Source organism: Cyprinus carpio, chromosome A14 (genome assembly GCF_018340385.1).
Source record: "Cyprinus carpio isolate SPL01 chromosome A14, ASM1834038v1, whole genome shotgun sequence".
Taxonomy (NCBI): domain Eukaryota; kingdom Metazoa; phylum Chordata; class Actinopteri; order Cypriniformes; family Cyprinidae; genus Cyprinus; species Cyprinus carpio.
The window spans coordinates 9,985,662-10,011,718 of NC_056585.1; the positions used below are offsets into that span (position 1 = coordinate 9,985,662).

At 35.7% G+C, this 26,057-nt stretch overlaps 1 protein-coding gene across 1 annotated transcript; it reads left to right on the plus strand.

Moving 5' to 3' along the window:
• Positions 1-4,032: 4,032 nt before the first annotated feature.
• Positions 4,033-16,805, plus strand: LOC109101849 (protocadherin gamma-A11-like). Its single transcript, XM_042770603.1, has 2 exons — positions 4,033-6,453; positions 16,201-16,805. Exons 1-2 carry the CDS (start codon positions 4,111-4,113, stop codon positions 16,222-16,224), a joined length of 2,367 nt encoding a protein of 788 aa, XP_042626537.1. The 5' UTR covers positions 4,033-4,110; the 3' UTR covers positions 16,225-16,805.
• Positions 16,806-26,057: the final 9,252 nt, after the last annotated feature.

A 26,057-nucleotide genomic window follows, 5' to 3' on the forward strand; every position in this document is an offset into this window, starting at 1 on the left:
TGTATATATATATATATATATATATATATATATATATATATATATATATATATATATATATATATATATATATATATGCTAATACTTTTATTTTATTTTTTTAGCTACACACACATGTGAATCCTGTATTATGCTTGGACTGTTTTGTTGTGCCCTAATGGCTGAACAAATTGTAAATAAAACCGCGCGAGATTGTCGCTGTCCTTGGTGCTGAATATAGGATGCAGCTTTTTGCCCTGCAAAATTTTCTCTTTTTTTTTCATTTCTGTGTATATTTTAGATCTATTACACGATCTTTCTTGTTTAGACGAGCTTTCTAGTCTTTTTTTTCGAGTGTAGTTGATGATTAGTTAATTTCCTTTGAATTCGCAGCAATGTAACGGAAGAGCGCGAGGTGTCAGTGTAAACCTATAAAGTGAGATTCAAAACGTCAGAGTACCTCCCTGTTTTTTTCGTCGTCATTTAGATTTGTATATGATCTTTTTTCATCAGCGGCGTGGTTTGCTCTGTGCTTTTGTCCTTTGTTTTTCTTAGTAAAATCTTTCGAGGATTAGGGAATCTGTCATGTGGTCACTGCACTAATTTTGGATAATTGTTGTGAAACTGCTGTGGAACCAATACGTTGCAAAAATGGGACACATACGTAATCAGTGGCTTGAACGGAATGTGAAAATCATCTTCATTGTTGTATCGCTTATTTTTGGTAGAACGGTTTGGGCACAAATACGCTACTCGATTTCTGAAGAGCAAAATGACGGAGCTGCTGTGGGAAATGTTGCAAAGGATTTGGGTATTGATCACAGAACACTAAAGGAGCGAGGATTTCGTATCGTCTCAACTGCAGGCGAGTCAATGTTCAGTGTAAATCAGAATGACGGTGTCTTGTATGTGAACGGTAAATTAGATAGAGAGGAGGTGTGCGAAAGAAGCACCTCGTGTTTAATAAATCTAAAAATCGCATTAGAAAATCCTCTCGAGATTCATTACGTGACTGTTGATGTAATAGACGTGAATGACCACGGTCCGAGATTCCCAGAGCAGGAAAAGCATTTAGAAATAGGTGAAACGGTGCTTCCCGGTGCACGATTCCAGCTTCAGGCTGCGCGCGATCCAGACAGTGGCAGTAATTCAGTTCAGACTTATAAACTGAGCCACACCGATTATTTTCGTATTGAAATTATAGATCGTGATGAAGACGGCAAAGCTCCCGTGTTGATCTTACAAAAGTCGCTAGACCGAGAGATTACAAAAAGTATGAAATTGCAGTTGACTGCTTTAGATGGAGGCAGACCACCAAAGTCTGGAACTATGGATATTGTGATATATGTGTTAGATATAAACGATAATGCACCTGTTTTCACTAAAGACACTTACACTGTTATGCTGAATGAAAACACACCTGTAGGCACAGTAGTTTTAAGGGTGAATGCAACTGATTTGGATGAAGGTCAGAACGGGGAAGTAGTTTATTCATTAGGACACAATGTTAATTATAAGTTGCGTAAACTTTTTGATGTCAATCCAATCACTGGAGAAATTATTGTGACAGGTCTTTTGGATTTTGAGATAAAAGATAAATATCAGATTGACATTCAAGCATCAGACAAAGGAACTGTTCCTCTAACAACAGATAAAATTATAACTATAAAAATTGCTGATATAAATGATAATCCCCCTCAGATAGAAGTGACATCATTCTCAAGTGCCATTCCTGAAGACTCCAAACCAGGCACAACGGTGGCTTTAATAAGCATCTCTGATTTAGATTCTGAAATAAATGGGAGAGTCACCTGTTCATTACCTGAGGACATACCTTTCAAACTAATGCCTTCATCACAAGAAAATACATACTCATTAGTGACAACTTCATCACTTGACAGAGAGACAATTTCTTGCTATGACATCATATTAGAAGCCAAAGACTCTGGTCAACCACCATTGTCTTCTGTTAAATCTATAACTGTCAAGGTATCAGATGTTAATGACAATAGTCCAGAGTTCTCTTTTTCACCTTATGCATTTTATGTGATGGAGAATAATGCTCCAGGAAAATCTTTATTTTCTGTGTCTGCCTCTGACAAAGACGCAGGTGAAAACAGTGTAGTCAGTTATCAAATATGGAGAAATGGTGTAGAAAACAAATATACATCTTTCATTAATATTAACTCTGAAAATGGTGAGATTTATGCACTTAAGAGCTTTGATTTTGAAATTGTTAAAACTTTCCAGTTCCAAGTTGTTGCTACAGACTCTGGAACGCCATCTCTGAGCAGTAACGTGACAGTGAACGTGTTCATTCTGGATCAGAACGACAATGTTCCAGTGATCTTATATCCAGTCAGCGCTAACAATTCTGCTGAGGGTGTGGAAGAGATTCCCCGTAATGTGAACGCAGGCCATTTGGTGACTAAAGTCAGAGCATATGACGCAGATATAGGATACAACGGCTGGTTATTATTTTCACTGCAGGAAGTTAGTGACCACAGTCTCTTTAGTTTGGACCGCTATACAGGACAGATAAGGACCCTTCGCTCATTCACAGAAACAGACGAGGCCCAGCATAAACTGCTCATACTGGTCAAAGACAATGGGAACGTTTCACTCTCAGCAACAGCAACTGTGATTGTCAAAGTTGTGGAGCCCAAAGAGGCTTTTGCAGCTTCTGATGTGAAAAACACTGTAAAAGATGAGGAGGAAAACAACGTGACATTTTATTTGATCATCACTTTGGGCTCAGTTTCAGTGCTTTTTGTCATCAGCATCATCATCTTGATTGTAATGCAATGCTCTAAATCGGTAGACTATTCATCCAAGTATTTACAGGACACAAATTACGACGGGACTCTGTGTCACAGCATCCAGTACAGATCTGGAGACAAACGGTACATGTTAGTTGGACCCAGAATGAGTATCGGCTCTACTATAGTCCCGGGCAGTAATGGAAATACTCTAGTCATCCCAGATCGCAGGAGAAGAGATTCTGGGGAGGTAAGAAATGTTAAGGTTTGATATATTTAAATTTTTATATGTTTTTTTATGACCATTACCATTTAGATATAGATTGTGGTGAAAGAGTTTCATCAAACACTTAGACATGCGTTACTGGAGCTGGACAGTGGATTTCTGGGTCCCAACATACTTTGCATGAGATTGGATTGGAAGAGTATATGTTTAAATGTTACTAAGTGAAGGACATACTTACTAGTGTTTAATGTTTAGATTTAGAAGAGTTTCTCTTGTTGGCATTTTTGTGGTTACTATTGTGCTGAACAGTAGCTCTCGTACTTAGATCAAATTAGTTATTTAAAAAAAAAAAGTCATAATTTTTTATACAATCTTAGTACTATAACTTTTAGTAAAGGAAGTTCGTCAAACAGTAGTCCTTGCTCTGAGAATTATTGGTTTTAAACATTATGTTTCGACAACTCCATGTCATACTTCCATGTCTTTAGAATGTGAATTAGAATTAGAATGTTTGATAATAAACTTAAAGTTCACATTGAGTGACAAATGGTCCAGCTACTACCTGTTTATTTGTTATAAAGTGAACTACTTTATAATGCCACTGATTACTTGTTTTAAAAGTAATGTTAACGTTTATGATTGTAGGTAGGCTAAAGTGGACTGTTTTGTTTGGCATGAAATATAAAACTACAATACTACTGCAGTGGCTTGTAAACATTTCTAATAACTTCTGTGAGACATTTGGACATAAATCTCTTGTCTTAATTATGACTTAAATATATTTGTTATTCCGGTTTTTTTTTTTTTTTTTTTTTTTTTTTAACTTAGCCTAACTGTCTGTTATTTTAATTTGACATTTATGATCGTATGCAGTTAAAAATAAATTCGCGTGGTGTCAGTGCACACCAAAAATACGGACCTGACGTGGCATCGTCTGTTGGCAGTTTCATTCACTCTCTCTATTAGTACGTAATGAACGCTGTGGACATTGCCTTCACTTAAACATCTAAACCAAGATCAACATGCTCAGCACCTAAAAGATTTTCTAACATAAATCACAAATTTTAAGTTCAAAACATAACATTTTTTTATGTTTTAAAATTTTAGAGTGGAACATCTCTAAACGCCGTTTTAATTTTCTGCAAAATGCAACAAAGGGCGCGTTCGTCATGGCGCCTCATACTTACATTCATGGCATTGGAAATGCTGCTTTGGAGAGAGGTTCGCGCACAAATACGATATTCTCTTTCTGAGGAGCAGAAAGAAGGATCAGTGGTCGGAAACCTTGCGAAGGATTTAGGTCTCGATACCAGAACGTTAAAGGAGAGAGGATTTCGGATAGTTTCAACTTCAGGCGACTCGCTGTTCACGGTAAATGACGGGATTTTAAGTGTTAATGGAAAGCTAGATCGAGAGGAGGTGTGCGAGAGAAGCAGCTCGTGTGTCATCAGTCTAAAAATCGCGCTGGAAAACCCTTTGGAAATTCACTACGTGTCGATTGAAATCTTGGACGTCAATGATCATGCTCCGACATTCTCAGAAAAAGAAAAGCGGTTGGAAATATGGGAATCTGCCCTACCTGGAGCACGATATCAGTTACAGGCGGCGCGGGATCCCGATGGCGGCATGAACTCTGTTCAACAATATAAACTCAGTCATAATGACAATTTCCGCATAGAGGTTAAAGATCGCGGAGAAGATCGCAAAATGCCCTTTTTGATTCTTCAAAAGCCTTTGGATAGAGAAACAAGCAGTAGACACAAGCTAGTCCTCACTGCGCTTGATGGAGGGCGACCCCCAAAGTCTGGAACAATGGATATAGTAGTTGACGTTTTAGATGTTAATGACAATATGCCAGTTTTCACACAAGAACTTTACTCTGTGACGCTTCAAGAAAATGTCCCTGTAGGCACAACTGTTATACAGGTTAATGCTACTGACATGGATGATGGTCCAAATGGAGAGATTTTTTATTCGTTTGGAAAGGATATAGAGGATAGTCTAAAACAACTTTTTGATTTAAACTCCAGTACTGGAGAAATGACTGTGATTGGCCCAATAGATTTTGAAGAGATGAATAACTTTGAAATAGATATCCAAGCATCAGACAAAGGACCTGTTCCTCTCACATCAGATAAGAGTATAACCATAAAAATCGTTGATGTAAATGACAATGTGCCTGAGATTGAAGTGACATCGTTTTCAAGTGTAGTGCCTGAAGACTCTAAAATTGGAACCACAGTGGCTTTAATCAGTGTTAGTGATTTGGACTCTGGTGTAAACGGGAAAGTGTTATGCTACATAACTGAAGAAATACCTTTCAGACTAACGGCATCATCCCAAGATAACATTTACGCACTGGTTACCGCCTCATCTCTTGATAGAGAAACTGTGCCTCACTATGACATCACGTTAGTAGCCAAAGATGCTGGGCAGCCACCTCTGTCTTCAGTTAAAACTATAACTGTGCAGGTATTAGATGTAAATGACAATAGTCCAGAATTTTCTCTTTCACCCTATGCTTTTTATGTGATGGAAAACAATATTCCAGGCAAATCTTTGTTTTCTGTATCTGCTTCTGATCATGATTTAGATGAAAATGCTATTGTACACTATAACATTTGGAGAGACACTGGAGATGAAAACAAATATGTGTCTTTCATTAATATTAACTCAGAAAATGGGGAGATTTATGCGCTTAAGAGCTTTGACTTTGAAACTGTTAAAATGTTTCAGTTCCATGTTGTTGCTACAGACTCTGGAACTCCATCTCTCAGTAGTAACGTGACAGTGAATGTGTTTATTCTGGATCAGAACGACAACGTTCCAGTGATCTTATATCCAGTCAGCGCTAACGGTTCTGCTGAGGGTGTGGAAGAGATTCCTCGTAATGTGAATGCAGGTCATTTGGTGACTAAAGTCAGAGCCTATGACGCAGATATAGGATACAACGGCTGGTTATTATTTTCACTGCAGGAAGTTAGTGACCACATTCTCTTTAGTTTGGACCGTTATACAGGACAGATAAGGACCCTTCGCTCATTCACAGAAACAGACGAGGCCCAGCATAAACTGCTCATACTGGTCAAAGACAATGGGAACGTTTCACTCTCAGCAACAGCGACTGTGATTGTCAAAGTTGTGGAGCCCAAAGAGGCTTTTGCTGCTTCTGATGTGAAAAACACAGTAAAAGATGAGGAGGAAAACAACCTGACATTTTATTTGATCATCACTTTGGGCTCGGTTTCAGTGCTTTTTGTCATCAGCATCATCGTGTTGATTGTAATGCAGTGCTCTAAATCGACAGACTCCAAGTATTTACAGGATACAAATTACGACGGGACTCTGTGTCACAGCATCCAGTACAGATCTGGAGACAAACGGTACATGTTAGTTGGACCCAGAATGAGTATCGGCTCTACTATAGTCCCGGGCAGTAATGGAAATACTCTAGTCATACCTGATCGCAGGAGGACAGATTCTGGAGAGGTAAAATTGTGATCTCTGATGGCTTTTGTGTTTTTTTTTCTTTGGCCGTACTGTCCTCTCATCACCCTCTTAAATACATTCAAAATAAACAAATGCAGTAGTTTTTTTCATGTTAGGACATGAAAAAGACAAGCTGATCACCAATGTAAAAGTGTTCAACAGGCTGAAGGACCCTGAATCTGAATGATGAGATTATGAGAGTTTTAAAACCCAAGGAATGAACATATGTATCTGTTTATGTATCACTGCATATGCTTGCAGATGTTATGAAATCGTGTCATCATTAACGTTCCATCACACTGCACATTCTGATTCCCATTCATTCGCTGTCTGGTATCCATAGCAACACACCCTTCACCCTGAGAAAAGGAAACATGAACAGGAAATGGAGACAAACAGAGAGAGATTAACTGCATACATTGGTTGGTCAGCTTGCTTGGTTTTAAACAAATGGGTTTATTACATGAAATGGATTTAGATGGAGAAGTTTATACTGTAATCTAGTCAGCAGATGGTGTCAACAGATTCAGCCCCCTGTGAAGAGGACACACAGAGTCATGTGTTTGATTGTGGGAGGTAGTTTCAGTTGCGTGTTCTCTCGGTGTGTGTGAAGTGGGATGTGCTGTCATGCTTGTCTTTGGTTTTTCAGATTGTTTCTGTGTAAATAAACATCATATTAATGATGTTGCTTGTTTTAATGTAGTGCTCAGATGACAGCAGTTTTTTTTTTTTTTTTTGTATCTGTTTGAGAGTGTTTATTTATGTGCTGAACACCTCAGGCTGTTACTTGAGTATATTTTAGTCCATCAAGCAGACAGCATTGGCCTTAATCCATGTTGCTGAACACACACAGCGCTCCCCCAGCCACAGTGATTTCATCTCTCTTCACTTTCAGTTTTTTCTTCCCTCGCTCTTCTCATCTCTTTCGTTTCCCTTGTAATTTTCTTTTGCAGTATCTATCTATCTATCTATCTATCTAAATATCTATCTATCTATCTATCTATCTATCTATCTATCTATCTATCTATCTATCTATTAATATAGAAAAATTGTTATATACTATTACAGTATATAACAATTTGTCTAAATTAAAAATATATTTTAAATAGAATGTTGGGATGAGTTAGGTTTTTAATTGTTCTGTGTGTGGATGATAAAATCCACTGTCCTGCTGTGCAGAGAGTTCAGAGTCTAATTAGGTACTGCAGAGATCAGCAGAATATTGAGTCTGGTCCAGCAAACACACACACACACACACACACACACACACACACACACACACACACACACACACTGATCATATACCAGTTCAGCCACGGTGCTACTCAGCATCACGTTAAGTTGCTGCTGCATCTGCTATTTGAAGTCTTTGTTCGGTGTCTGAATAAAAACTTTGGATTTTATAATGTTGGAAATCTATTCAGTTGGACTCTGTTTCAATTGCTCATCTTAGGTTCAGATTTCAAGATAAATTACATTGACTGTTTAATTATTTAGCAGTGCAGTTGATTTATCAGTACTATGGAATTCAAGCTGTACAAAATAACTGCAAAATTAATTTCACAATATTGAATTGTATGAATATTTTTAATTTTATAAAAATAATGAGTGGCAGACATTTAGATCTTATTTTTTTTATTTTATTTTTTTTTTTTTTGCCCACCCAGTTGCTATGGTAACAGCAGAGCTAGAGCACTTTCTTTGTTTACTGATTCCAGTTGCTTAGGTAACAGAAGGCATTTTTCAGGTATTTGAGAGGGATATATTTAAAAAAATTGTACACTTACAATTAAAGCGAACAATTAAGTCTTTTTTTTTTTTGTCTTTTTTTTTGTCTGTTAGCTGGTCAGTCTGCTGAGTGTGGTTTTGTTGTTTTGATTTGGATCGAAGTGCTGCTCTGTTGCCTGTGTTTTTATTTTACTAGTCATATTCTTGATGCAAAGGAAAAACAGTTTTATTTTAATGTTTTGTTACCTTTTTAAATATGTATGCTAATTGAAAAAGACTGTGTTGGACTAGTTATTCAGGATACAATTTCTTTACTAATGCACCAGCATTCCACATTCACAGTTAGATAGCTGTACATTTTTGAGTTTTTAATCTGGAATGATCTTTATTTCAGAACCACATTACTTTTGAAAGATCATCCGAGATCCAAATCAGCTGACATCTTACTCTCAGTGCAGAACAGAATCGCCTGAGCCTTTGGCACACAGGAGATCATTTTAATGTCTGTTTAGCAGGGCAGGTCCATGCACTGACGTTTGTTGTTATTGCTCTGGCAGGTGAATGCAGAACTGTGTAGATGCAAATGTACAAAAGGCCTGAGCAAGAAAACCCAAACTGTGACAACAATGGCATAACATTATGTGCAGGCCAGACAGTTCTGTGAATATATGTGCATGAGAGCAGGTCAGGTCCATTCTGCAGTGGTTCAGTACTTTAGTAGGTCACATCAGTTCTGCTTTTGGTTCATGTGGTTATAAGTAGCTCTGTCCTCTATATCTCTGCAGCTGGTCTCAAGTGGTCTCATCTCTCTCTCTCTCTCCTTTATATAATCTTTGACTTTAAGTCTTCATTTATCTTCTGAACTTTCTCTTTCCTAATGGTCAGAGAAATAGTCATGACGGCTTTGGAATTGTATTTAATATAAATTATGAATATTATTATTGGATGCATTGGTCTTTAATGAAATGTATCATGCTTTTATTGTCTGTCTTTGTTCATTTACTATATAATTAGCATACTTTATATAGTATATACTTCAGCATACTCTTGTTTCTTTCTGCAAGTGTGTGTCAGATGCTTTACATTACAAATAGTAGTATGTTATGTTGTCACACTACCTCATCACATTAAATGTCTAAGTCTGCCAGTGTTACTGTTACTATCTAGTAAAGCTGGTTTGCATTTGAATACAGCTGTGTATAAAAATGTCTTATGTTAGGGTCTTTAGAGTGTGATCAAATAGACAGTTGATATCACTTCAGGTTAAATGCGTTGAACTCATAGCATAGGCATTGAAAAATGCTGTAGGTCATCCAAGTATTGGATACATATATAAACAAAATGACATCCTGTGTACAGTATACACTCTCAGAAATTAAGTTACAAAAGCTGCCACTGGGGTGGTACCTTTTTAAAAGGTACTTGTTTGTACCTCTTAGGTTCTAATATGCACACTTTAAGTACTAATATGTACCTTTATGGTACCAAAATAAACCCCTTAGGTACAAACATGTACCTTTTGAAAAGGTACCGCCTCAGTGACAGCTTTTGTACCTTTATTTCTGAGAGTGTACATACTATATACTTCAGAAAGAGTAGTATGTTAGCATGCTATTCCAAACACATAACTTGATGATTGTAACATAGATGATTGACACCTTTTCAAAGCTACAGTTTGTGATTGCCAGAGCACTATAAAGCCCACAAGAGAGCTCTTAGGCTGAAAGCATAGCTGTGTGCTGGATGTGGGTGGAGTCAGAGATATGAGTTCTATTTTTAGAAGGTCTGTGCCTGTTTTATATGTGAGATTTTTATTTGCAAGTTTTAAGACGTGTAAATCCCAAATTAAATTGGGTTAAATCCATGCTGCGGGGAACAAGTGTCTCTGTTATAGTATCCATGTTTCTAGCCATATTTATAGATGGTTTCTGGAGTCCTGAGCTGTTAGGTCATATGTCCCCTGTGGTCTCTGTACTGCGTGGCATTCTGGGTAATATTAAATCATGTGAAAAATTAAATGCTTTGCAAGTCAGCATTTTGCCAGAGTTCTTGCTTCTCCTGAAAACAGTGATCTGTTCTATGTCATTTAAACTTAACAGCAACAAAGAAGTATGGAGTAATGTGAAAGTACAGAGCAGAATGTGCAGATTCCATGAATTAGATGTACATTTCGGACACAGTTTTAAATAGAATAGCTGATCAAGTATTTTACACTAATGACACTTTGAAAATATATAAATATTAGTGCTGTCAATCTATTAAAAAATTAATTAATCAAACTTTTTTTTCTGAAAGTAATCTTGATTAATCCCACCTAGCATTAAAGTTTTTAAATATACTTTTATACTGCAATAATTTCACATTCAATGAAATACTTTTACAGCACTAATAAATATTAATAAGAATATCAAAAGTCATTTATACATTCTGTAAAAAGTTTAGATTGCCCCATTAGTGAATCATTTGTGATATGACAAAGTGTTTCTATTTATTTCCCGTATTACACATTGGCTGATGCATCAGCATCTTGCACAAGCTAGATTTCTAAATCCAAACATGTTTAAATTAAAATGTATGTTGTTTCCTTTTCTTTGGCATCCAGAATATGATGATGAAATAATTACATTTTTAATGTTATCTTTAAAAGCTCAGTGATATATTTAGTTCTATTCAGGATGATAGCAAGAGAGAGACTTGACGTAAAAGCATGGAGGAGGAAGAACAACAGTGACTCATCTCCACTTGTATGTGTGTGTGTGTGTGTGCATGTGTGGTAAGAGCAGGTTCATATATGTGTGTGTTCTGCAGAGACAGCAGCCATTTTGAAAGTACTCGTAGAACAACAAGAAATGCTTATATTAAAGGAGATGGTAATCTCAGCATCTGTATCATGGTCTATTTTTCTGTAGTAAACATATGTCATGTTAAAGATTAGTGAACAGGCAGTCAATTTGTTATATGGCAAGCTGTTTCCACACAAAAGCAGTTTATTCAGCATGCTAAAGCATCTTCTACATTCACTTCCATTCCGTGCTCTTTTTTTTTTTGCTGCCCTGAGGGAGGGGCTTTGGAGCAAATACCACTAGAAAAAGCACTGATTCGCGTTGTGTGAATTGTTTGCTCACACTTGAACATCAATACACACCACATTCGTGTGAACGTATATGTGTAGATTTAAACTTACATCAACAACGTATTTGTGTGGATGTGTGTGTGTCTCATTCATGTTCCATGCACACCTGGGACATTGTGCATCTCATGCGTCTGTGTTCATGTAAGATAATGTAATGTGTAAACATTATGTACAAACTGGGCATATGCGCAATTTTATGCTGTTTTTATAATATGAACTTTGTACAGGCTTGTACGTGTGCTTGTTTAAAAACCATATCTTGCCAGATCTTGTGGGAAGGCATACTTTCAAGGTGAAATCTATGCAAAGGTTTATACACAGTTGTGGTTATTTGTGTTTTCCCTGTGAATGCTTTACAATACAGAGAAATCTGACAGTCTGCTCTGTAGTTTTCCAACCAGTGTTTCTGTTATCACAGTTTTTATTCTCTAGCAGAGCGTCTTCTCCAGTGAGAGTTGTTCTTTTGGGGATCGTCACAGAGTTCACTGAAGCTTTTAATGTCGCTGTGAATTTAAGAGCATGTTTGAGTCTGAACAGCATCCTTGCATCCCTCACACATGAACACACACACACACACACACACACACACACACACACACACACACACACATTTGGAAGATGTAGGCCAGCATGATGTGAATAATTTAGTCTGTTCACTGACTACAGCTTAAATATGGCTGAATTCTATCTCTCTGTTCTTTTTATAAAAAAAGGTTTTGTGTGGATAACCTAGCAAACTGCATCTCTTTATTTAGTAGCATTTCTTTTAGTTTAATTGTTCTGTTTGTTTTGCATTAAAAGGCTTGTTTTTGTTTTTACTGTCTAGAATTAAGAAGTTGGATTCATATATATTATAATGCATTTATGATGCAGCTATTTGTCTTTTTAGTATGTTTATTAACTGATTTAATTTTTGTATTGAATACATTTTATTTTTGTTAATGGTTAAAATACAATTTATTTGCTTGAATCTGCATTTAATATTGAATTTAAATGGCTTTCTTGTACACAGACCCTGACAGAATTTACTGACTTTGTTTTCTGCACTGATTTTAATGGAAAATCTGTGGAATTCTACTGTATGAATTTAAACGTGGTAAAAAAAGTTAAACACAGCTGACAGTACTAAACCCTTACTGGTCCCTGAAACTATCATCAAAATTAGACAGAATGTTTTATTAATGAACATGAATTCCAGTGTGTTGTATCTGCTTAAATCTGCAGAGCTGCGGTTTTATGTCCATTCTGGACTGGTTATAAATAACTTCTCTCTCACTCATTACAGCAATCGTGCTTGCTGGTTATTTCTAGTTTTAGAATGATGGCGGATGGCATGCAGGTGCAGGGAATTAGCATGAATTTTCTGTGTGTCTGCCACTCTTTAGACGTGTGTGTGTGTGTTCATTAGACCTGAGAGTGATTCCAGCCACATCCTTCTGCAGCTGCTCCCTCTGAAAGAAAGCAGTGTGTGTGTGTGTCAGCTGTGAAAGACATTTAGATTAGCTCAGGTTCTGAATTAGTGTCAGATTTGCTTTTGTCCATTATCTTTTCCTTCATCTTTTTTCACTTTACTTCATTCTCCTTTTCATTTTATCACTCTTCTTTTCCTTTTTTTTTTTACTGTGATCAGTTCAAGTTACAGTTAAGTTAAAGATCAGTTAAAATCTCCTTTCTCTTCCTTCTCATTTTTCTCATTGTGTAGATCTAAACTCTCCACTTGTGTGTGTGTATGAGACACACTTCTGTAACTGCATATCTGTTGAATTCTGTATGCACCAATTATTTGTTCATAGAATGTTTGATTGTCATCTTATGTGGTTTAATTGTTTTGTATGATGTCATAATTTTTTAGTGGTGTTGACTCGGTTTGTGCTCCAAACGGAAATTATGCCTCAAACTCATTCTCTCTCACTCTCTCTGTCTTCCCTAATAATTGGAATATGAATACAGATGATATACCTATAATGGTATATTGTTTATACCTCTGTGTGCTATTATTGACTACCTTCAATAAAGGTCACTGAACATCAAACTCACTGGCAATGACAATGCTATAATCTCTATGTGTGATGGTTCTAGCTTTGTCAGTGTCAGTGAGTTTGATGGTCAGTGACCTTACTGAAGGTAATCAGAGTGTCGGCTGTAATGTGGGCTTGTAGCTGAGGTTGACAGTGAGGTTAAGTCACCATTCTGCCTTTAGGCTCAGCAGGACATCATGATTTTTATTTTAATTTTTTGTTCTGTATGATTAGGGGCAAATTCCACACATCCCTGTGCTCTACTCCCTTCGAAGGGCAGAGCCCTTGAAGTGTGTTCTTTGAAGGGTGCAAGGCATCGTCTCGTATAAGTGTCTGGAACTCCCTTGGCGGAGGAAAAGACTGACCAAGTGTTACCTCAACAATGCTGCACATGCGTTCACCATTCAGCACTCCATCAGTTGTTGCAAATAAATATTTCTAATCAAAATCAAATATTATCTAATTGTGTCTTAAACTAAACTTGCTTGAACTTGCTTACACTAGTGTCTTAAATCATAATTCTATCACTGACGGAAAATGTTGTCTTACATTAAAATAGACAAATTTAATTAGCCTATTCTATTTACGTTTGTATTGCTTTGCTTTAAAAAGCATCACAAGATCTCCTAATCAAAGTTCACATGATCACAAATGGAAATCACTTACGTGAAGTGACCATTGCGTGTTCCCTTCACTAACAGACTTCTGGAAGGGCCCATCATGAAGGGATTCAGTTGTTCTCTTTCATTTGGAACGTCCCTACAAATGCCGTCCCCTTCCCAAAGTGCCCTTCAAGGACACAAAAAAAGCCGTTTGGAATTCGCCCAAGTTTTGTGTGCAAAGATTTGAAAGCACTTACCAGGTCTGCAGGCTTTTGTGGATCTGTGAAAATGATTGTGAGGACATTTCCGGTTATTATAAATGAACATTCATTGATGATATTTGGGTCTGTAAAGTCTGTAAACGTCTGGACTAAAACATCTCACACTTATTGTAGTTTTTGTGTTTTCTGTCAAACATGAATAAACTGCATTAAATGCTGTAGCAATGCTATTTTAAGCATCATCAAGAAGACAGAAAAGCATTTCATTCTTTCTGTCAGTTAGTAATGAACACTGCTGTGACAAATTGTGTTTAGCGTGCTTGAACTGTCATTAGGGAATATGCAAGTTAGCAGTGACCTTGTGCTCTTCAGAATCACTCTGTCACACTGTAAGTGTCAATATTTTCAGAATCGCTTTGAAGAGAGTCTGAATCATGCATTGTGTAGCTCAGGTGTATTGAGGTTAATCTGGTCTAACACGCTTGCCGTGGTGTCGGTGGTGTTGATGTGTGCTGTTGGATTAGTCCTGTCAGCATAACCAGGGAGACCAACTACTAATCCAACTACGAGCTTTCTAATGGGATTACAGAGGAAAGTCATCAGCTTTACAGTGGTCTGAAGAGGGAGATAACTTTACCCAGCATGTAAAAGACCTGCCATTCACACGTGCAATATACACATATTTGCAGAGTCCACTGGAAGCCACTAAAACATTAACAGTTAATGCTAGTTCATTTACTGACTGTCTAATTTAGTTCTCACACACTTCTTTTATCTTGTTTCCTTCTCACTCTTTCTCCACCTTTTAATCCCTATTTAATTTCCCTTTATCTTCTTTTAATTCACTCCCCCACTAACCCCATTCTTTCATGCTGCTGTTCCTTTTTTTTCTCCTACTTTTAACTATTCTGCTCACTCTATTTCTCTTCTCCTTTTGCTGTTTTTGCTCCATTTTCATTGTTACTTTTCATCATACTGATAATCATGTATCTCTCTCCCTGGCTTTGGATGTTCTGTTCTTTTTACATGCATAATTTAACTCTGAGAGACCGGCATAATATTGATGATGCTTTTTTTTTTTTTTTCTTCACTGTCAAATAACTTTATTGTTAATGCAGTAAGTTTTTTGGGCTGAAAACTGCACCGAATGGGTTGTCAAGTTTGCAAACTTTTCTAAAAATAACTGCTGAATTATGTATGCAAAAACATTTCTTTGATTTTCGTAAGAAGCCTTTCCAGTAAGCTATGTGGGTGAAATGTTTATCTCAGAGTTTGGCATATTTAGAGCCCTTATATGTTGATGCTTTGATCTTTATAAATGCCTTCCCAATAGTCTAGAAGTTTAAAATGTCTTTATTCTCATCTCAGATACAAGTGCTTTATTTGTATGTTTACACACAAAAGGAATTTGACTTGGTGACATGAGCTTCCAGTGCGGAATAAAGTACAGAAATAGTGCAGACATAGGCTACATTGGAATTAGACAATAACATTGAATATAGCACAATAATATTTTTTTAAAGAAATATAATACAAAAAAATACAGTAATCAAATTCTAGAAATTACACAATAGACAGATTTATGAATGTAAAGATACACTATTTACAGATGTCAAATTTTGAGATTTTATAGATATAATTTATGTAAATTGTATATACCACTAACAATGGTAAGTACATGGTGGCCATGTTGTTTGACTTAGGTGACTTGGAAGATTAAAACTAAATATCTCATATCACACATTTCAGAGTTTAAGCTGGTATTATATGTATTTTAACCCATATTTAATCAACACATGTATTGTTTCATTTCTTTTAAATGTTGTCTTCTTGCAACTGTAGGTCTTCTTCTGGGAAACTCCAAATGTTCATCTGTGTCTCACAGATGCACACAAATGCACAGCTGGGCCTCTGACCAGATCTCACATCTCTTTGAGTTTGAAAATGTGTGCACTGCAAGATATTGCTTTAACAAAAGTATAGTACTAACCTTTGCTCCTTTCTCTTTTTTTATTGTGCTCTCCCTGCATATGCTGTGTCCCCAGAGCACACTCAAGGTAAGACCATAACATTTATTTATTTATTTTTATTTTTTAAGTAGATAGTAAGATAGCTAAAGTGGTTTTAAAAGAATTAGGATATGAAGCTCTTGATAATGCATGAGACCAAGTGAGAGAACGAGAGAGACAGAGGGTTGAATTTAGAATAGAACTTTCGGAACACTGGGTTCTGTGTCTGTCCACTTGAAATGTCCCATAAGCATTCTTGCTGATGTCATTCTGCAGTATCCCAGCACACACGCCTGCGGCACTACTCTATCTATCCATTCTCTCTCGTTAACCTTTGCATTGAAATCTGCATATCCCTGTTTACACATACAATCCATCCATAGATCCATAAAACTTAAACCACTGAGGATATACATAAATTATATTTGAGTAATTAGGTCACAGGCGTAGGGAGCAGGTGCATTATATTTTCTATGTGAGTTTTGCAGGTAAATGGATTATAGAGAGAATAGGGGTCAAATAGGTTTATCACAACAGCAGGTCACTAGATTACTACAATGTGTGTGGGTTTACTTATATGTTTATATAGTTTGGTGACTAAATAAAAATAAAAATAAAATAAAGTCAGTATATAATAGTATATGGTAATAAATTCAGTATATAACTATCACACGTTAATATAAACACTCTCTCTCCCTCTACCTCTCTCTCTCTCTGTATATATACACGTGCGTGTCTGTGACTACAAATGGATTCTGTGAAATCATTCCTAATTTTATTAGAAATTGTATGAATGCAACACACCATAGGCAGCTGATGTGTGTGTGTATCTACTTAACCATATTTTGGGGACAATTTTGTACCCAAACGTGAGCTAAACCTGACAAAATCTCCAAAAACCTCCTTTTGGGGATGTCCTGATTTGTAAAACTGGTTTCAAAATAAAGTAAACAAATTTTTTTTTTTTTTTTTTTTTTTTTAGTAGTAAAAATGCAGGAAGTTTCCTGTGAGGGTAGGTTTAGGTGTAGGGCCATAGAAAATACAATTTGTACAGTATAAAAACCATTATGCCTATGGAATGTCCCCATTTAGATAGCTAAGTAAACGTGTGTGTGTTATCAGATAGCTCTGCCTTTGCTGTGTGGATTCTCTCATGTCTTAACATTATCCCAGCTGCATTTTCATTTCCTGTGACATGGATTGTGAGAGAGAGGTGTGTGTTAGTGTGTGAGAGAGCCTTAGTTTCTTTGTTTCACAACTGACTCATAAATGAAAATCTCCACCTGGTGGCAGATCAGTGTAATGTTTTATTGTGTGTGTTTTGGGTGTATTTAAATGTGTGTGCTTGCACTAGCTTTTGTATACAAAATGTTGCCACCAGTTCACACTTTAACAGTGTTTGTCAATAAGCGATTCATTTTTTGTTTCAATATGTTAGTGTGTCAGAATTGATTTGGTTTAATAGGCCATAACCTATTTGCAGCAGCTTGTGTGTGTGTGTGTGTGTGTGTGCTTCATTGTAATACAATACTCATCAGACCTATGTGAAACACCCTCTCCTCATTGCTGGTTTCTCTGAGGGTGTGGCCCATACAGCTGTGAACAAAACCAGGCCAAATGTAAATCAATACTCAGACCTCATTGGACGATTATTCTCTTGAGAGTCTGATAGACATAAATCTGCTTAAATCACCACACTCACCAGCAGAGCTGTGCATGGCAACACCTCAGCCAATCAAATAGTCAGGAGCATCAAACAGAAGTGTGCTTAACCAATCAGGTAATGAAATAGCTATTGCAGTGTGTGTCAGGAGCCAATCAGAGCTTTTGGTCAGTGTGAGCGGCTGGTGCATCTTTCAGCAGAGGCTGTTTCAACATGAGCTGCTTTAGCCTTATTACCTAAAAAGCCTATTTACAGGATTTAAATGGATTTTATGTTTTTATGCACAAACAAAAACACATTTTATCTCTTTCAATTTTTTTGTATTTGTTCCGAACTCACAAACATTGAAACACGCAGTTGCTGTTCATTCTTTTAAACTGTGTGTAAATACATATATTAAATCACTTTTTATTGTAAAGTTATGTGTATATAGTGATTTAATACACACATATAATTTTATTTATTTATTTATTTATTTATTTATTTATTTATTAAGCAGATATTAGAGTTTGTCAGTTCCATTAATTTATATCCTCTTTATATCCCTTTTTTCCCCATAAGAAATATTTCACTGTTATGTTTTAATAATATGCTTGGTCTACACGTGTATCAGCCCTTAGGTTTTGAGAGTACTTTTCTCTAACTCAGTCTGAAAGGTTTGAATGATTTAATGCTGTTGTTGAGCAGTGCATTCTGACAGATAAAATGGTTTTCTAAAGAGAATGGGTCTTTCATACGTCTTATTTGACTGTCTAACCATTTTCTCCCAGAATCGTTTTGGATTCTGAGGGTAAAGTGAAATAGAAATGACTGGATTTTTGTGCAGCTGTCAAACGTCCCCTGTGATCCAAATTAGAGTTTCAGACTTTGAGCTGAGTTTGGCTGTGGTGTGCAACACATTTCTATGGTCATCATTATTGTTTATAAAATGTATCACTATTTGTTAAAGTGAAGCTTAGGTAGTGTGCATGTACAGTACTGTATGTGTCTGGCCTGGTTACCGTCTCTTTGACTGGTAGACGTGTCCTGCCCTGTCCCATCTCCATCAGAACAACTGTGTAAAGCAATCTGAGAACATATTTTGAAATAAATGATTAAACGCTTGGATTAAAATTCTCTCAGAGTTTCATCTTTCACAAGATGTCATTCGCGCTTGCCTGTGTGTGTGTGTTTGATGGCATCTCCCCATTAATATTAACACATGGTGGAATTAATTTGCTTTTGATTTTATGTAAAAAAACAACAAAAAAATAATAAAATCAAAAATATTATATCTCTCACATCAAAAATAAAATGAAAAAAAAAAACAAAAACACAGAGACAAAAACACAAAAAAGATTATAAAAAAAGCATGTTTGTCTTCTGTGATATGGATGGTTTTTCAGAAAATGGACATAAAACTTAATTTATGGCTTGTAACAGTTCTAAGTGTTAGTCACAATTTCATCCAGCTTGTGTGCTTATTAATCTTACAAACGACAACCAAAACTGAAGAATTTCTATCTCCTCAAAGATTTTTCTATGACATTAAGAGAAAGCAGCTGCTTATTTTCTTTTTCTAAAACACCCTATAGTATACACATATACTCTGCACAACAACAATATATTTATAGACAAAATATAATATCTTCTTAAAGTCACTCTCTTGATCCGGAGAAAAGCATAATTTTGCAGCAGCTCCTCAACAAAGTACATACTGTAAGTGTCTTGTGGGAGTATGTGTGCTCTCTTCTATAGAAACAACTCTGCAAGAACTAATATATACCTTTTTTCTATGTACAACTGGCACATATAACCATCTTCTGTAATGTGACACATTTACATTAAAGCAGAATATTCAACAATAAATAAAATGTAGGATGAGAAAACTAAAGTCTTTTCATAGACAAAAAAAGTTGTTACATTTTGATGAAAGATTACAAAGGAAAATATTTTGTTGCTTAGGAATAATGTGCACCAGTGAATAATTCACATTAGCACCAAAAATGTAGACTGGGTTAACTGTGATTCCATACTGGGGTATTGTAATCTGTTGAATGTTTAATACACAATAGGGTGTGTTAGCAGTGTTTTTGGCTCACAGAAGAAGCGTGTTTGTGGGGGAGGTGACAGAAGTCAGCAGGACCATGTCTCTCTGCTGCAGTAGCTACACATCACTGCTTGAGCTGACCAGTTCTCCAGAATGTACCGTGTGTGTGTGAGAGAGAATTGCAGGGAGACTCATTATCATTTCCTCATCCTGACTGTCATATTAATGATTCCCTTTTAATGTTAATATTTATAAGATGAAACTCTGTGATGTATAGCTAATTTGATTAATTGTTCCTAGTATCACCCCTCTGCCTCACTCTCAATGAAAGTTGGAATGGGGTCTCGGTTAAAGCCCCCTCCTGCTGTAATGCGGTTTCCGTGACAACAGGCTGTACTCTGCAGAGCTGGTTCTCTGCTGCCTGACAACATCACCCCTCCCCCTTTCTCCTCTCTCTCTTTTTCAGGCACAGGCATACATATAATATATGTGCGTATATAAACATAACTGCCTTTTTCTCTTACAGAATCCTGATTACATTATAAATATGCTGGTTTATACACCAACCAACTGTCTTTATCTTTCATCAGATTACACTACCACATTTAAATGTGAAAGACCCTCCCTCACACACACACACACACACACACACACACACACACACAACACACACACACACACACACACACACACACACCCACACACACACAAACACACACACACACACACACACACACACACACACACACACATCTAATGGCAGCCCCACCCTTGATGAAATCACTATCCAACTGCCCCCTCTGGTGTTCACATTGCTTCCAAGCATCCTCACACTGTAAAAAAAAAATTTATTTAATAGCAAGTTCCACAGAAAATTACATTCAATCAATTTCTGTCTTCAAAGTGTTGCCTGAATTGCTATTTTTTAGTTGGCTCAACCTTTACTGAAATAGTGTTATAGTCCATTCAGCTGATATTATTTAATTGGTCAAACATTTAGAAAACTACAGTAAATTGTGTCAATTAAAATGTAACCATTGATAATTAACAAAGGTTTAGATGTTGATATTTATATCATTTGAAATCACTATTGTGGTCGGCAGTGTTTGCTTTAGTTGGGATCTTGGTCGTACTTCTTGTGTTAGCTATCTTTGATTGCTGTAAAAGTGTGCTTGTAAAGCACAGTTGTTGTGGCAAAGAAAGCAGAAATTGAGGGTTAACATTTTTCTGTTAATGATGAAAAATCTTCACAAAATGAGCGTCCAATATTGTGGTTTAACTTTGTGTTTATATTTATGGATAAAAAGCATGTACACAAAACATTTTATGTAATCTTTAGTCACACGCAGACATCAAGATTTTGCATATAAATCATAACAACGGTGACAATCAAAACAAAAAAGCTTGATAATTAAGAATGAGTTTGTACTATGAAGCCACCCATCATGCAACATGAGCTTTTTTGTTTGTTTTGATTGTCACCATTGTTGTGATTCATGTGCACAATATTGATGTCTGTATGTGACTACATGATGCATTTACTCAAAATATTTCATATGCATGCATTTTGTCCATCTTCAGAATAAGTGATCATTTCAATGCTCTTGGTGCCTGTGCTGCAGCTTCACACGATTGGTGGCTATAAATGGCAAATATAAAACAAAACTAAAAACACAACATCAGATGCTTATTTTGTGATAATCTTGTCATCATCAACAAAGGAGCTTATAATACCTGAACATGCTTTATTTTGGCCTCCTTTGCTGCAACAATTGTGTTTCACAAACACACAGTTACAGCAGCAAAAGAAAAGCTAACACAATAAATATAAGTACCAAGATCCCAATTAAAGCAAACACTGTCCACCACAATGGTGATTTCAAATGAAACAAATATCATCATCTACACCCCTGTTAATTCTCAATAAGATCTTCTGTAGACGTCTGACAGAAAGTCAGTCTGGTTATTAATAAGTGAAGCTTGTAATGCTGTTTGTGGAGTTGTTTAATCCTCCTCTGCTGAGATCTTCAGAGATTTAATGTATTTTATCTTCAGCTGAATTCTTCTAAGCCTGTGGCTGCAGTCAGTTGTAGTTCTTGAATTTCTGTTTGGCTCTTTTGTTGTTGTTGTTGTTCTCTTCTTTACTTCAGTGATTTTGCTTGTTAACAAGCTTAGACAAGCTGAGAGGACTCTATAAATAATATATGAAGATTTTGTGGTCACTTCTAAATATCCACTCAAAAACATTGGATATGCTGTACATTTTTGTCGATAAATTTAGTCTAAAAAATATAATTTATTTAGTGCAGCTTACCTGATGCGTGAACTTGACAAGATGGCGCTACTGTTTCTCCCGCAAAGTCACTCAGGCGCGTGCACGTGCAGAATGATCTCAGTGTTGGCTCGATTTGTTTTTATTAGTTCAGTCATACATTGGCATCCTGAATGTTGACTGGATTTGAAAATAACTGTTCATTCAATATTTTCCAAATATATTTGTGTGGACTTAATATAATATGTCCTTTTCAACTAAGCCCAAGCAATAAAATTAGCTCAACTTAAATATTTTTGCCCTTCCAACATTTTGTTGATTTTTTTTTTTTTTACAGTGCAGGGAATTTATTTTTTATTTTTTTTATTTTTTTTATTTTTTTCCATGTATGTACACACAGACACAGAAAGGTCAGATTCAGCCTCTGGTTAATGAATGTACCATAGTATGACCAAACTCTGTATTATGCATTCAATATGCTTTATTTCAATAATGTTTCTACAAATACACATTTAAGTGTCACAGTGAGAATCGATCCAAGGTTCATTTTACTTCAATTTAAAAATGGTTATTGAATCTATTAACTCAGTGCACCTCAGTATATGCTGTGGTGTTTGGTCCATGCTTGAGTAATATATACATTTATTATAAGTAAGCACTCCTTTTTTTTTTTTTTTTTCTGATTTCATTATCAAAATGACTTTTTATTCCGGCCCTCATTCACAGTTCCATGATAAGTACACATCATTTTACATATTAACTGGAAAAGGTACAGGCTGAAGCCTTAGATTATTTTATTTTACCTACCATTTTTTTCCTAATAAGTGTCTTCCACTATATTTAATCTAAGTGAAAGTAAAAAAAAAAAAAACCTTAAGACCAAACTTCTTAACACCTGTATATAGAACTGAAAATTACACATTTCATTAATTAATTTTCAAGTATTTCATATACAATTCGTTCATTTTCAGTTATATGTTTATCATCCTTTTATTGTTTACTTTTTTGCAACTTTCTCTTATTCTTATTAGACCTATTCTAATATGTTTTAAATATTTTTCAGGACTTGACAATTATTTAATAAAAATAAAGAAAAGTGAATTTAGTTCTGGGAAAAGATTCTGCAACAAGACTTACTATTTCTGTGGCCTAGCGTGATGTGCCTTCATATTTTTGTTGCCAGTGCAGGAGATTATGATTATTAATTTTTTTAAATTATTTTTGAGGGAATAGAAATAGGGCATAGGCTGCCAGCAGAACTTAATCCCTGGATTACACAGAAACTGAACGTAAATTCCATCTCTACTTATTTCTCTCTATCTCTCCCTCTGTCTCTCTCACACACATCTTCAGGAATCATGCGGTGAAATAGGATGCCCCACTTTTACATGATTTATTTTTCTGACATACACAATTGTTAATAAATTGACTCATTCATATAGAAAAACAAAGAAATAAGATACGATTATTTGTGTGTGAACTATAGTGACAATTCCACTGGTATGAAATTCTATGTGTATGTGTGTGTTTGCATGGTGGCGGTAAAAAGAACAGAAGCACATACTGTAAGTGAAAACAGTGGTTTGAGTGAGAGGAGTGGATCATCTTCTTTCAGCATTCATTCAAATAAATTAATCCCCAACCAACAATTACTTTGTTTTAATCATAATTTAAAACCAAAACACACACTTTCTTTATGTTAATTTCTTAAAAACATAATTCAATGACAACTAAATTTTATAATATGTATATATTATAGCATTACTGTCCAAATAACCTTTAACTGAAACATACATACACACACACACACACACACACACACCTTTACTGTTTTTGAGAAAAATGTGTTTTGGTACTTTAATACTTTTTTTTTTTTTGGTCTACATACACACCAATTTGACACACTCCACCTCCATGCTGCAGTAGTTGACCCACTCTGATTAAGAGGGACATTAATAACCATTTATAAAAGTTATAACACACTGAATTGCAATCTTCTTTTAAAAATACTTTCTCCTATCTCTCCTATCTGTGTGGTTACTGTTTCTTAAGGACAGAGTTTTCTTCTCTACTGGTAAGCATTTAGACAGTAAGAGTACTATTACACTACCTTATTGTAATATTATAAATATTATGTATGATATAAATTAATACAATTACATCTATCTATCTATCTTTTCTTAGTGTCATAAGACAGTAAGAGCTAACTTTTGTAGTAACAATTAAGCTTCTCTGTAGAGAAGAAAAATTTTATGCTTATTATTTTTTTATCCTTATACTAGAAGACATAGCCTACCTTGTATACTACACAGCAGGTACTGCTGTTAAATTAGGCAGCATCATCTGACCTGATTCCACCGCAATGCATTCGGTGCATTTGGTAATGTTTGGGTTGCAGAAAATACATACATCAGCTTTAAAAGGTAAATTGATTTACCAGGTGAATTGTTGTCGTTGTGTGTCCCTGCCATTAGTTATTCAGCTAATGTTTAACGGAGTATTTTGCAGAATACCAGAAGTTAACAAAATGCAAGAAAAGTGCTTATCTTTAAAATTTCCATTACTTTTGAATTACTTTTGATTCGTACTTTAAGAGTTTAAAGTGACAGCTTTTCACAAGTTACTTACAAAAGTTTGGTCTGTATTAATTACATTTTTTTTTTTTTTGTAAGGCACCAAAAATTCAGATGTTTAACTGAACATCCTGAAACCTGACATGGACATTCAGAATCAACAGTGGCTTTTTTATAGTTTTCCATTTAATATAGACTAATCGTAGACCATGTTCAGAAATGTTATAAGTGTTTTGCTTACAGTGTGTTGTAATTAAATCATCTTTATAAGTTTTTACACTGAAATTTATTTGCCTGATTTGGGTAAAAGTTATGAAATATGGGTGCAATTTGTTGTTAGACCATAATTTGTTGTCTACATGAAATAAATAGAAGTAAATGAAGTAAAGAGTAAAACAAATTATTTGGTCTTGGTAATATAAAATATAAGAACCCTCTAACCCTCTCCTTCGTGTATCTCTTGTATTAAATCTCTAGAATGTCGGGCTCAGATGTGCAAAAACATCTAGAAATGTGTGGAATATTGTTTGTGGTCTTGAACTAGCTTTGAGGATTTTTGACAGATGGGCAATTTCCATGCTTTTGGATTCATTGTCGCTATGATTTTATCCTGAGCATAGAAAGGAAACTTTGGCTGTTTCTTTTTGTCTCTGGTGGCCCGAAACAGATCCTTTATTCAACTGAAATTAAACTCAAATTTTCATCAATTTTGATGGCACTTTTCAGGATCATTAGGGAGAATAAATAAGCAAACATGTTTATATCTACACAGAGGCATTTACTAGCCTGCTTCTCATTTGCTTTGACCTGTCAATTCTTGGAGGCTGTAACCAGACAGATCTCATACAGTGTGTCGGAGGAGGTGAAACAGTGAACCACAGTGAGTAATATAGCTAAAGACATTAACCTTTCAGTAAAAGATCTGCAATCCAGGAGCTTCCGTATTGTGTCAGGCTCTAAAAAGCAGTATTTTAGTGTAAATATAGAGACTGCCACTTTGCAGGTGAGCGAAAGGATCGAGAGGAGCTTTGCACAGGCGCAATCTCGTGCTCCTATGCGTATTACAAATTTTCGCTCTTTTGTGGAGCTGTCCGTGGTTCTGAACTGGTCGTCGTCTTTTGTTGAACATCAGAATCAGAATCAGAAATCAGAATCAGAAAGAGCTTTATTGCCAAGTATGCTTACGCATACAAGGAATTTGTTTTAGTGACATAAGCTTCCAGCACACAGAGACAACAACAGCACACAGGGGAAAAAAAAAACATAAATAAAAAATAAATTAAAAAATGCAAATAAATAACTTGTATGAACAGTTGTGCTATAGATGATAATGGAATAGATTAAAGTAAGATGCAG

Excerpts from the sequence above, each read along its gene's own strand:
- LOC109101849 (XM_042770603.1), top strand. The coding sequence starts at position 4,111 with ATGCAACAAAGGGCGCGTTCGTCATGGCGCCTCATACTTACATTCATG. Across the intron at positions 6,454-16,200 it reads GGAGGACAGATTCTGGAGAG|AGCACACTCAAGGTAAGACC; the intron begins GTAAAATTGTGA and ends CTGTGTCCCCAG.